General features: G+C 44.4%; 1 protein-coding gene across 1 annotated transcript; it reads left to right on the forward strand.

Annotated features, from left to right (window-relative positions):
• The first annotated feature begins 1,264 nt into the window (after positions 1-1,264).
• LOC139759996 (uncharacterized) lies at positions 1,265-13,875 on the forward strand. The gene is made up of 5 exons (XM_071682741.1): positions 1,265-1,394; positions 2,119-3,109; positions 3,784-3,928; positions 11,730-12,874; positions 13,548-13,875. The coding sequence occupies exons 1-5, from the start codon at positions 1,298-1,300 to the stop codon at positions 13,690-13,692; spliced, it is 2,523 nt and encodes an 840-aa protein (XP_071538842.1). The 5' UTR covers positions 1,265-1,297; the 3' UTR covers positions 13,693-13,875.
• Positions 13,876-14,670: the final 795 nt, after the last annotated feature.

Consider the following 14,670-nt stretch of genomic DNA (forward strand, 5'->3'; position numbering starts at 1 on the left):
GAGAAGAGAGACGTTTTCCCAGAACCAGCGACAGTCAGTCACTGAGTACCTCAGCAAGAGGAATGTTTAACTCAGACACGTGAGAGAAAGTGATATTATTGTATGTGTTAATCATATATGTGATTTGTGTAGTACGGGGAGGAATTTCTTCACTAGTGTGGCCTACCTCTTGAAATTTCTTTACCATATTGTAAACATTCACAATTTCATCAGTTTCCTTAACTCATTAATCCACTGCTCATGCCGCATAAGTACTTATGAACGTCTTTTCTAACAAGTTTCTTGCTAATTTTTGTTGTTGTGGTCTATGGTTGCTCTCTTTTCACCTTCTACATCACGTGACTGGTTAAGTGTGATGACCTAACTTGAGATGCATCATTTGGTTTTGGCCTGATATTCGCTGTGTACGAGTTTGCTGAACATTTGCCAAGCGACTCTAACATACACCAGCAAACAGGTTGTCTCTGCTGTTTTCCTCAGGCAGGACTCTGGCGACCGATTTATTACACTGTTGACTCCCAGGTCCCTCGTCTCACACATATAATCCTGCAGTTTATTTCTTGTGTATAGCACGTAAGTTACTGACAGCAGCCGCTCAGGGAAATTATACCGTCTTGATTACGGAGCGCTGAAGTGACGCCTACAATCATCCAACTCACCATCTGTTAAGATTACTGGTCGACTGTCTTAACACGCTGCAACTAAGCTACCTGGCTGGACCTGGCTGGACCTGGCTGGACCTAGCTGGACATGGGTGGACCTGGCTGGACCTAAAATCTTTTCCTTATGTACACCAATCACATTTTTGAACTCTTGTCTTTACTACAGCTGCCTTACTCTTATCGCACTGATCCTTCATTCATTCTGACTGTCGGTGACGAGCTATTGTCATGAAATTACCACACACACATTACACACACACACGCATACACACCAACACATTACACATACACACGCATACACGCCAACACATTACACATACACACGCATACACGCCAACACATTACACACACACACACGCATACACGCCAACACATTACACATACACACGCATACACGCTCACACATTACACATACACACGCATACATTTTTTCCTCACCCTAAATTTTCTCTTTCAATACAGATTGATTTCATCGTCGCTGTTTGTAACCATAGTTGCCAGTTCACTCACAATTACAACAAGTTAACTGCTGTAACGTGATACTGAAGAGGATTACCAAACCATCACTTCCGCCCAGCTCAGACCTGACACCAGGTGGCCGGCGTCGTCACACAATAGCCCAGTTGGCAACCATTATGACACCTGTGTATAAAAGCAGGTTTAAGAGTGAGTCGCTAGCCACAACCTCCCTGGCTGTGCTCCAAACACACAAGATGAAACTTCTCGTCCTGTGTAAGTAATAGTTTGAAAAACATTTCAGAATATATATATATATATATATATATATATATATATATATATATATATATATATATATATATATATATATATATATATATATATATATATATATATATATATATATATATATATTCTGAAATGCAGAACCTGACCAACACTGCCAGTATCTATTTATATGGAGATTTCAACGCCCATCGTCCTGCTTGGCTCACTTCCACGATCCCCGAGGAGCACTACTGGCAGATTATCCTCTCAACATCCTTAACCAGCGTAACCAGCCAACCAGACTCCTAACCCATGACTTTCAGCAGCCGATCTCACCTGGCATTAGTTTTTGCCCACCAGCACTGCACATACGAGTTACCAGTAGCACATAACACGACCTCTCCTCTGACCACATACCAACTCTGATGCAAAGATTCTGCCCTAACCCAACCAAGCCACACAACCACAACAAGGAATATATACGAGTCAGTAGATGACATACGTTTGTCTGTTGCGTTAGTGCAGTGGTGACACCAGAAATGTATACTAGTGAGGTCAGGTTAGTTCAATGTTCATGTCTGGGAAGGATGATTCTACTGACCATAGACAGTCGAGTTTGAATATCTCCCGTTGTGGTGCCCATAGACCATGAACTTACGTGTCAAAAAAAAAAATACACACCTTCCTCGTTCATTCTCAGATGTTTTATGTAAACCATGTTTCCCGGCAGGTGTTGTGTTGTCGGCGGCCGCTGCCCAGACCTTTCTGGGTCAACCAGCACAATTGGTTCTGCGCCGCGGCCAGAACAAAGCCATCCTCAACCTGAACCAGGCTGCCTTCCAGTTGGAATCATCTTCCAGACAAGATGGCGCCTTCCAGAACACCTTCACTGGTTCCCAACAACCTTCGCGGCCGAGAGTCGACGGTTTCCAGCAAGGTTTAAGTGATTCTCAATCACCTTTCATCAGCTCTCAACAGAGTTTCCAGCAACGTTCCAGGAACTCTCAGCAGGAATTCACCAGCTCCAACCAGGGAACTCGTGGCCTCCAGGATGAAGTAAGTAGCTCTCAGCAAAGATTATCCAGCACTCAGCAAGGTCTCAGTAGACTTCAGCAAGTGTCTGGTGCAACTCAGAACTTATTCCTGGAAAACCAACAACGTTCTGATAGACCCCAACAAAGTTCCTCAACTCTAAGACAAGGAGGATTCGACGACAGCCAACAAGCTTTTGATGGAATTTCTCAGAGCTCAAGTGGATTCCAACAAAGAAGCACCTTCCAGCAGGTTCCTGGCACACTTCAGCAGCAGCAGCAGCAGCAGCAGCAGCAGCTCAACACCAACCAGCGTCTCCAGCAGGATGCTGCAGCCCTCCGATCACAGAGTGGACAAACGTTGCTGAATCAGTTCCAGCAGGCCACCAGAAGACAGTCCTCTCAGGGAAGTGGCTTCCAGACCTCAGCTGATCTTCAAATTAGTGATGGTAGACTCCTACGGTCAGGACTATCAGCTATTGGTGAGAGCCTGGAAGAAGTGAGAGAAGTTTTGGAGCCGCTGAACCTTCCCTCCGGCGCCAGGATCCTGCTGGGGGACATCTCTACTTCCTTCAGTTGTGTGGACGAGCCTTACGGGTACTACGCCGACCAGCAGAACTCCTGCAGAATCTTCCACGTGTGCTACCCTGCGCTCTTCTCCAGCGGCCGCGTCGAGACCTACCAGTACAGGTGAGTACCTGGTGACACCGTTACGTCAGTACCTGTTGACAGGTGTTGTTGATGACTAGTATCTTCTGATGCCTGTTTAAGTACGTAACTTCTCAATAACTTCCATTATAGGCAATCATCTGTCACTTTCACCTGCGGGGAATATTTCCTAACGATTATCTTAAAGACGAATAACTGGCTTTGAATTCATTGAAATCTGCTGGAAGACAACTTGTAAATCGGACTCTGGATGATTACAGAGACGAGTCTCGGTGCGCTCGCACTGCCTTCTTCCAGGCAAAGAATGTTTATATGTACGGAACAAAAGTAATGTGATAACTTTCAGAGAGTAATATTTTATGGCAGGGTAATTCACCCTTATGATACGATGTTATAAACCAGTGCAGAAGGGAAAGGTTATTCATATATAGGTTATCAGAAAAGCAATTCCCATCGAACGCAAATTGTAACAAACTCATCATGATAACAGAATCGATTTAAAGAAATTATCTTCAAAAGAAATAAATCGAAGTCGGTGGATTACATTAAATACAGTAATAAAATTTGGTTTCCCAGTAAGAAAAGTTATATTCTCAACCACTCCCGTCACTGGAGAATAAGCTCAGGCCTGCCTGTATGTTCTAAGTCTTGTATGAAGGACTGTTTCTAGAATCTATGTGTATCTCATTCCTCAGCTTCATGTGTGGTGAGGGGTCGGTGTTCGACCAGAAGGAGATGACCTGCGTCCAGGCAAGCGATGCCATCCCCTGCAGCGCCTCCTCCGAATACTACTCCAGGAACGCCGAGTTTGGACTGCCTGAAGAGCGGATTGCACTGTTTAACTGAATCGAAAAGGAACTTCACACTGCTTCTGTGAAAGGACGGCTACAGTTCCCAGATCCACTGCTCGTCTGACTAATTTCGTGGAGAGCATTCTGTCTTAGATCTTGCATTGCAGACTCTGTTTCAAGATCTAGGTATACACAGCTTTGTTGGGAGAGTGCAAAGGTTTAGGCATTAAACACAAAGAATTACTTCCTCCCGTAAGAAATTAACTTTTTTTTAACTTTTCTTTTCTCTAAAATAACCTTTTCCATCTTTAGTTTCTATCTCTCTCTTCAGATGTATCTTTATATCTCTATGACGAATAAAAATCGAATCTCAAATTCATCGTTTTCTTGCCCAAGGTACGTAGCTGCCGGGGAAAAGCCAGCCATTACAAGGTAGAGACATGGGAGGCTGGCCTCACCTTGCGGGCAGGTCACACTTCGTCGTAAAATCTGTATTTAGCAGCTTGTCGAGACGCTTAAACTCGACCAAGAGAACGTACAGAAACCAATATCACAAGTTTATATGGGATACTACACGTTCGAGGGTGACGCCATAAGTATCCATAATTATAAGTTTAACAGTGCAGTTAGGTGACACCATAACTGCGGCAACATAAGTATAATCGTAACATCATAAGTACTATCATCATGTCATAATTTTGAAGGTTAACCATGGGTGGAAGTGTATCGCCATAAGTGTAGTAACACTGTGTGTGTAACAACATAGGTGTAAAGTGGTCAGAAGCGGCCAGTTAGTCACATGATGAAGACAAAACTGATGGTTAAAGCAATCATCAGTGTTGCCATCCTCTGGGAGCTGCATGGTGACCAGCTGAATCAAGACAGCAGCTGGGGGAAGCTGCACTGTAGTGTTAGAGACTTTATATTGGTGGAAACAGCCACAATTTTTCAGACGGAATACCACAGTCTGCTACCAGTGTTTGCTGTTAGCCCACATCTATCCTCGTGTACTGAAGTTATAACTGTTGACAGTTTCTACTGGGGAAACTCTGCTGACTGAAGGGGCTGACAGAGGCTTACAGTGGTGCTCGCCTTTCATTCTTGGGATTTTTCTTTCAGATTTTCGTAAATCAGGATATCCTATGTAAGGCTCGTCTGTATAACCGAGCCTGAAGCATGTTAACTGAGTGCGCTGTGTATTTTGAGCTTGGCAGTGTCAGAGACTCCTCACCTCCCTTGTGGTCCAGTAAAACTCCACCCGCTATGCTGAATTTTGTCGACGAAGCTCAACGCCCCTGAGGCTCTGGGTGCGTGACGTCAGGATTGATGTTGACTGCCTCCATCCAATCACAAGCCACCGTGAGTAACCACGCCTGGTCTTTGGTGGGATTGCTGATTTTCGAGGAAGAGTGACGTCCTGCCCAGGGAGCTGTGACGTTACCAGTGACATGCCTTCGTCTTATCCAAAGGGATGGACCGGGAATCCAAGGAATGTGTCACTAGGCGACGACTGGTAACGTGAGTTGACCTGTGTAACACCGGTGATGACGTGTTTTGGTGCAACGCTCATGGTGAAGTCTTCATCGTCACAACCCATCGTCTCCCACAGGACACAGACCGGGGAAGGATCGCTTCCACCAGGCTTATCATCACGTGACGGAGCCGTCCTTTGACTTTTCATAAATATAACCAGCAGGACATTATCTTCATGACCTAATATTTTCATTATACAAACTGATAAATTAATAACTTTTGACGATATCACATCATATTCCAGTTAACTGAACCGTGGTGAAATAAACCCTTTGATATACGCCACGGTGATTCATTTTGCTGGTGATATGAATTACGTATACGTCTATTTTGACTCCATTATACCTGTTCTTGACTGCCCAAGTTTTGTCTTATCAATTGTTCGTTTGAGATTTCGTGTTGGTGTACGTGGCCTTCCAGTCAGAAAAGAGAAACGTGGCATCAAGGTTCACGTCAAGTTGCCTTAGTCTTTACAGGGGAATCTGCTGCTCCTCACACTGTGGAGACAGACTCAGACAAGCCGGAGTGAACAGTCTTAGATAAACCTGAGACAAAGAGGCCACCACTTGCTCTTACTGATAACATGACATTATCCAAGTCATCAGTCCAGACCCGTCCCAACACTCATGGCACCACACGCAGGCCCTGTGAGCAGGGTGGAGGGTCAAGGGAAGGAACATGATCAAGAATCAGCAGCCATGAACTGGAGTCAGTGTGATGATATAGTCGTGTGCGAGGTAGTGACCGTGCGAGGGTCTGCTTCATCAGCCAAGTGTCGCCAGATTACACGACAGAGACGCTAGACATTGTCCATATCAGGTAGTAGTACAGGGCAGCAACAACGGGGTTGGTGTTGTAAGGTACAGAATGCCACCGTCACAGACATGTAATACCTACGTTCAGATGTCCTCCTTATTGTTGTGTTGACAACTGCATGGTACATACCCTCAGAGGATGTCATGCATGGATCATGAAGCATGACCGGTCAACACATCAAGGTTACAGTCATTCTGGTAAACATTTGTCCCAAGTCCCAGACTGTAGCTAGGTCTTTGATATCTGATCCAGATGTAAGTATGATATCCAGGTACGATCATCCCTAGTCCTTCCTGGAGTTTCTTGGGTTACCTTCCAAACATGAACAAGGAAGGAACTACCAGCCAACATGCAGATAGATAAGTAAATAGATATAAATATAATTTTGAATGTGCAAAAATATATGATTTTCGTTTAGGTCAAATTTCCCTCCAATATTCACTGCGCTAATTAAAAAAAAAAATACGGAAATTAATTCAAACTGTATATCAACACAATTATCACATAAATAACCAGTGTAACTCCGTCACCAACCACCCACTAGAGGTGTTCACTGCCGGTGCTGTGGGTGTTCACTGTTCACTATATCCACAGTATATAGACAATTCGAACATTTGATATAATTATTAACATATGTAAACATTTGACTTTGATTAAGCAAGCGGGTAGGGTAAGAGGAGAAACACATTGTGATGATTAACCCAGCGGGTAGGGTAAGAGGAGAAACACATTGTGATGAATTTTCCATAAACACACGTGGATATGATTAGGGAGATCTACCTCCATCGTATAACACGTTAAACTCTGTAACATAATTGAGCCTAAACATTTAAAATATTCATGTTGTTCATAATAGTAATTTTGCAGCTACCAACTCATATTAACTTTGTGGAAAAACGAGCTATCGCGTTTTCATTAATATTTCAGTTGCATTACAATATTTTTTCTCTTTCTCTTTTTGCTTCTGTTTCCCAGATGCGTTTAAAAGAAGCCTCTCAGCCAATCAGCAGGTACGGAGCAGTAGCGAGCTACGTGATAGGTCAATGTGACTTCGAATGAACCATTAGTAATTGATATATAAATCCTGACTGTAATGTGGAATGTGATCCTGCTCTCAAGGAGGAAGGTGACCCTGGTATGTAGCTGACCCCGACTACGACCACATACAAGCAGGCTGCGGGGGGGGGGGTGAAAGGCAAGACCCTGGTGAATATGGGAGCAGCGACAGGGTTGTGTGTGGCCTGGGGAACACCTCAGTCCCAAGAACCGCCGCAGGAGCCGTAGGCTGCCTCAGGCTCAGTGTCAAGCGAAATTTCTGATCCACAAAATCAATGAATGTAGGACAAGTGCACGAGGTCTTACACAGGCTGCGCGTAGGTAGGGGTCATGTCCTGTCCAGCAAATCACGCTAATTATCTGACGCGTTGCGACAAGTCACTTATTTGACGCGTTGCGAAAAGTCACTTAGTTTGCAGAAATGAGATATTTCGTTTGACACGTGAGGACATCGCCCACCCGGGGGTCGACGCTCACCTCTCATGAATACTGAAGCTACACTAAACTTAGCCCAGGTGCTCACCCGTGTTGACCTTGACATCTGACCCTAATACAGAATACAAAAGTTACGTGTAGTTATTAGGTCATGACCTTACTGAATGCACTTGGTCTCACAACACACAGTCAGCGTCTCGCTTCTCACCTAATGATTTTCAGTTCTGTGCCAGTGAGGTGAAATCTGTACCATGAAAACTACACGAAGGTGGATTACATTGTAGATTCGGGAAGCCTCTCTTTCTCTCTGTGGTCGAGTTCTCGAGCAGGTACATGACACCCACACACAAGGACTGAAAATTAACTTATCCAGGACACGCAACAGTACAATCAACCCACAGCAAAATTTTCCATCCTCCTTCTCACGATTTGAGAGGTGGAGTCAAGGCAAGAATCCAGAACAAGATTATTTTTCTTCCTTTTGCTTTGCATTCGCTAAAACAGCCGTTCATCGGAATCAAGAGCCGTTCATCAGAATCGACACAGTATATTTGCTGTTGTATAGTACCCACTTCCAATCCCAAGGTCCGAGCTGCGAATCTTTGTATATATTTCCCAATCAATTTTCAGAACTTATGTTCCCACACAACAGGTGCAACTCGACGAAGTGATGGACTTTCATGCGTCCTGAACCCTGATTCGGACCAAATATTGGGAAATCTCTGCTCACATTCACTGGCTCCTTAAACCACTTGAATTCCTGGTTGACAGGATCGTCTAGTTGTCGTGATTTAGAACTTAAACCTGGAATCGACTTATCTAAAGGATCCTTCATGAAGCACAGATTCCGCTGTTACCCTCTCAAATCCTCTGTCTGAATACCTGAAGTTAGTGTTGCTGTCAGAATATGGTCGAAATATGAGTCACGTCCACAAGATGACTCTGCTCCATGTACGCTTTCTGCGTCGAAAGATAATTGTGAAAGGGTAGGTGTTATTCAAGTCAAACACTCACCCCTGGACAGGTTACCGATACTGACACTGGAGACGACCAATTCACTGGCTGACCTGATATCTCGACGACTGTTTCCAGCCGCCCCTGAGCCTGAACCCACCGCGCCTGCTTTAGTGTACTACCGACACGCAACGTCGAGGAACCCGTGACTAAACACCTTCTCCTATCGTAATGACGGTCGTCACAGCCAGTGTGAAGATGCTTCACAAAGATCTTCGTCCACGTCGACATTAAGTCAGATATACGAGCTATATGACGGTAAACGAAGTATCTATCTTAATGTGAGTAACATTTTCTTTGATGATATAAATCCTGGATTCGCCCGACACTATCAGTATAGCTTCCAGATCTACCTTGGGTCAGTGGAACATTAGTAGAAAAGCTAACGAAGAAAATGCTACAGGAGCACCTGAGGAACAGAGGTAGGAGTGGGTGAGGGATGCAATAGTGGCTTCACCTTATTCTAACCTCCACTATCCAGTTATCTTCGAGATCTGACAAACTATATCTGGATCTCCTCATTATAACGGCCAGTTTTCTCGGTTATTGTCAATTATTTTGATAGACTTATATAACTCTACAACATACGCAAAGATGGCAGATTTTTTGCCTTCGGAATCCCTCACATTTTTGCCTGGACTGTCGTCAAAAAATTTATTCTCCCAAGACCACTGAGCATACGTATACTTCGACTCTGGCCGCTCACCCAGGCGTTGTTTCATGAACAATACGTTGGAGTCACCTACATGAAGACGCGTCTGTAAGGAACCTGTAAGAGAGATTGAACACGGAGGAAACACGCAATAATTTCCGCGTTGATCACACTACAAGCTACACAAGGACTGTACATGCTGTACATGCTCACCATATTACATTCTCAGAGACGTTGCTTTGGCTTTAGTGTTATTGTGTGAGCTGCTCTAACACTTCCTCGCTGTGGACTGCCATAACTAATGTCTCAGCACAGTCCATTGGCCGCCAAAAGAGAAGTTGCTGGAGCCAAGCTAAGGCCCCGACCAGTCCTTAACAACAACAGCAGCTGTCCATCATGTACCTGTTTTCTTGAATAAGAAATCAAGAAAATCCAGCCTACAATTTCTTAAGAATTCATGACGATCAAAGTAATTAAGTTCACGTTCATAATGTTTACGAAGAGAGATATATGTCATAACGTCACATTTGACACATTTACCTCCACATGACACGTCTCAGATGCCACTCCTGACCATCCTGAACCCCTACCCCACCCCACCTCACCCCACCCAACCACAGTGTAATGAGTTCACAGTAATCTGAACAACTGATTCCTTTTTCAACTGCTGGTCAGCCGAGGTATGACATTCAAATATGTTCCTTGCAAGCATCCAGACAGTATATTACTTACCTATATTTTCTTTAGTTACAGGTCAGTTTATTTAATGCTTCATCTATCAAAGAGTCATCACCTTTACAAGACAACATCATTTACATCTGGTAATCAGTAACAAATGTTGGAATGAATGCCTGGAATTCTCGTACCACACGTCCACTCCATCACCACCAGTCCTGACGACATCATCCACTCCCGCCAGCGTCCCCAGCCCACCTCTTCTCCTCACAGTGTAAGCATCGCTCCTTGATCTCTTTAACAATATCTACATTTGTCTACAAAAGATTCCTGGTGTCCAATATTATCTTGATTATCAGTCATGCTTGTGGAACCATCTCCCTCACGTATGTACACATTCCTCCTCCATAGATCACCTCTTGTTTCGTAACTAATTATACTAATAGTAATTACAAGACTCCCTCCTGTCTCCTGGCACACACCCTTCCTCCAGCACTTGGCGTAACACTTCCACTGTTGATATTACACACAACTTTACACTTCCCCCTCCACATAATCACATCAGTACAGCGTCCGCCCAGCCCTGGTCACGCCACTCCACATCAAAATGTAATAAATTTTGCATGAGAGGATTTGTACACCTCCTTCCCTTCCCCCGTTTTCATCTCATCTCGCTCTTCCTCTGTGTCAACACTCTGGTTACCCCGTGTTGCCTCCCACTCTCCTCCTCTTCCCTGTGATTGCCTCTCCAACAGTCATAATATAACTCACACTTGGATAACATCGCACGAATCTTGTAAAACAATTTACTTTTTTCTGATTATTTAGAATCTATTACGTTTACTTGTCTGCATCTGCTTTCTCTGAACAGACAGACTATATGAGTTAGTATATAACACAATTTGTCTTGGGCACAACTTTGATCCTATATACGTATAAATGATATCATTTTTATTATCATCATACAACTCCAGGACGTCATTCACTGAAGGAGCTGCTGCAGCTTCAAGGCTGCGCTACCTCCAGTGGTAGGGAAATGATGAGCTCCTTTACAGTAAAAAGTTCCTCGTCGAGATTCTGCTGTCTTTAATCAACAGACGATTTACAGCCTCGCCGAAGGTGACTTACTCGCGACGTAACCACAAAGCAGGCAAGGTAATGTATCACGTAAGTAGATAATCACCTTTGGTTTGTAGTACAGCCTTGTTTAAGAACTTCTCTCTCTAAAGGAGTCTACATATCCCTGCTGCAGGATGTAGCACAGCCATGGAATGCAGGATCTTTCGAAAGAGATCTTGGGTGATTCCAAAGCTCTTCTTAGAAATTAGTCTTGGAGCAATGATGAATAAGATTAAACAAACATCTGAAGATCGAAAGTGTCAAACACACTCCACCATGGCTGATCATCTTGTCATTATATAGATATATAGAATTCCATCAACCCTGTAACGCCAGTTGACTGTGAAAGAGAAGAAATATAATCCTACTAACCGACAACTGTGTCGAACGTGAATATATAAGACGGTTGAGCAGGTCAGTCAGAGGTACACTTCCTCTGAAGATAACACAGGATGAAACTCCTCTTGATCAGTGAGCCACATACTCTGTCTTACGTAAAGTTTCTAGATTAATTGATTATATTTTATACAATTGTCCTATATCCCTTCAGGATCACCTCTCTGTTGTTACGAATAAAACATGTCTGACGATCCATAACTTATCGACAGGTGCTTTTTTGACGGTGGCAACCGCCCAGTCTCTGGTGGGCCAACCTGCGCAGTTGGTTCTTCTCCAGAAAGACAACAAGGATATCCTGGGCGACCTGCAGCTTGCTTCATCATCTGGCCGGGAAAACAGCCCTAAGCAAAGCTTTGCTGGGTCTCAAGAGTCTTCCCAGCAAAGAGTTAGCAACGTCCAGCAGAGTTCCAGTGGAACTCTGCAGGAATCAAGCAGTTCCGAGAAAGGAATCAGAGGAATCCAGCAAGGTTCTAGTGATTCTCTTCAAGACTCAACCAGCTTCCAGGAGAGAGCAAGCGGGATCCAGAGAGGTTCCAGCGTCTCCCAGCAAGAATTCATCAGCTCTCAGCAATCACTCAATAGCAACCAGCAAGGTTCCAGTGGCTCTCAGCAGCAGTTCAGTAGCACTCAGCAAGGTTCCAGCGGTCCAGCGGCATCTAAAGAGACCGTGAGTGGCCTTCAACAAGCATCTGCTTCATCCAGCCAGTTAAAGTCTGAGTCAAGCTCACTCCTGAACATCAAAAAACAGGATTCAAATGCTTTTCAACAAGATTCCGTAGCATCGCAGCAAACCTCTACTGGACGCCAGATAGGATCTAGCGGAAACACTCAGAGTTACAGAGGTTTCCAAGGAGGAAACAGATTTCAGGAACGTCCCACTACACCCCGCTTACAACTCAGCAACAACCCAGTACAAGATAACTTCCAGGAAGATTCCACAAGTCTTCAGGAACAAACTGGACAAGCATCGCTGAGCCAGCTCCAACGAGGTACCGAAAGACAATTTCCGCAGAGAAACGGCATCAAGGCCTCATCTGACTTTCAGCTTGCGAACAATCAGCTGCTACAGTCAGGGCTGTCAGCTCTCACAGAGAACCTGGAAGGAGTGAGTGAGGTGTTGGAGCCTCTGAACCTGCCCTCCGGCGCCAGGCTCCTGCTAGGGGACATCTCTACATCCTTCAGCTGTGTGGACGAGCCTTACGGGTACTACGCCGACCAGCAGAACTCTTGCAGAATCTTCCACGTGTGCTACCCTGCGCTCTTCTCCAGCGGTCGAATCGAGACCTACCAATACAGGTAATGACACCGTTATTGCTGAGTACCTGTTGACCTACAATGACAGGTTAGCATCTAGTGACACCTACCATTACAGGTGAGTACCTTACGACACCTACCATTACAGGTGAGTACCTAGTGACACCTACATTGAAGGGAAGTACCTGGTAACTGGTGCCATTGCAGGTGAGTACATAGTGACAACTACCATCACAGGGAAGTACGTTTTGTGGCATAACATTTTAGAGGAAGTTCTGCTCTCATGAAACCTTAAAGGACAGAACTTGGGCTGTTTTCCAAGTCTCTCGACTTTTCCACCTTACGATTTTCAAGTTACTTATACTAAATATGAATTAAGTAAATATTTTACATGTATCTTGTAAGTAAAACCTGAAAACATGGAACAAAGATCCATTAACATTTTAAGGATTTGCGTGAGAACGGTGGCAGAATGTGGAGCTTCGGAACAGACATGTAGAATGCATCAGGAGCTTTGGTCTTGTTTGTACATTAGGATGAAAACATTCTCAGCCAATGATACGTGAAGGTTTATGTAACAATCTCCTGGCATTTTTTAACAAGTAATTTCGTTCAACTTCATACAACTGTTTTGAGCTTAGAACGTCGCAGATATTAACATGATGTACATCTACATCACATGTTCTGTCTTACCCAACTCTTGCTGGATCCACAGCTTCATGTGTGGAGAAGGGACGGTGTTCGACCAAAAGGAGCTGACCTGCGTCCAAGCGGCCGACGCCATCCCCTGCAGCGCCTCCTCCCAGTACTACTCCAGAAACGAGGACTTTGGACTAACAGAGGATATCGTGGCTCTGTGAAGCACAGCTCCTCTACTCTCTTAATCTACTGGTCATCTCGAGTCTTAGACATGAAGAAAACAACCGTGGATGTGAATCAAGACTGACGAGGAACAGGAGAATGCACGAAGGATCTTGATTATTCTACATCCTAATATTGCATCATCATGATGACATTGTAATCTTTACTATATAAAAACACGAGCATCATATACTTTGTTTCGAATCCAACAACATTCCAGAACAAAAATAGAGTCCAACGACCTGTGTCATCAGGTCGAATCTTTCCAGCTCAGTAGTTTAGCTGTGTCTTTCAACTCTCATCTTCCATCATGTGTCACTCTCCATCTTCAATCTAAGTCTGACGTATCCATATAGTGTTCACTAGTTTGATGTCTCACGTAATATTGCGCCACAGATTCAAAACCAGCAGTGAGGCACATAGCGAGTGAGCCAGGGTACGTGTGCTCTCACAAGGACTGACTGACTGTCTGGTAACTGGTCTGGAGCAACACACAGCAATTTTCCAAGATAAGATATCTGATAACTGGGTACCAAACAACCAGACATGAGCAGCGGAGAGACGTGTGGTGACTCTCAGGGGAATCAAATCAAGGTGAATACGACAACAAACATTTCTTTGAGAAGGTGTTTGTGACGAGTACAATCACCCAACCGTGGGTGCTGGGCCGGGTGGAAAGGATGGAACCTGAGAATACTTTGTGTAGTTCTTGTGTGCCAACGAGCGTTCGTATTGCAGTCATTGCCATCGTCTTCTTTCTATACATCTAGTCAGCACTTAAGATTAAGAACAAATGGTCGTGTAGATATGCATGGTCAGGGAACTGATATGAGGTGAGAAGGTCAAAGGTGAAAATCATTTGAACAGAGGCGGTGGACTGAGTGGGCACTGACAAGGCGTGTACATTGAGAGAGGTCACGACCTTTTAGCGACACGTTACTTTTGTAGCCTAACTGTGTTAAGGTAAGAGGTCAAGG

The sequence above is a fragment of the Panulirus ornatus genome, chromosome 34 (assembly GCF_036320965.1).
Source record: "Panulirus ornatus isolate Po-2019 chromosome 34, ASM3632096v1, whole genome shotgun sequence".
Classification (NCBI taxonomy): domain Eukaryota; kingdom Metazoa; phylum Arthropoda; class Malacostraca; order Decapoda; family Palinuridae; genus Panulirus; species Panulirus ornatus.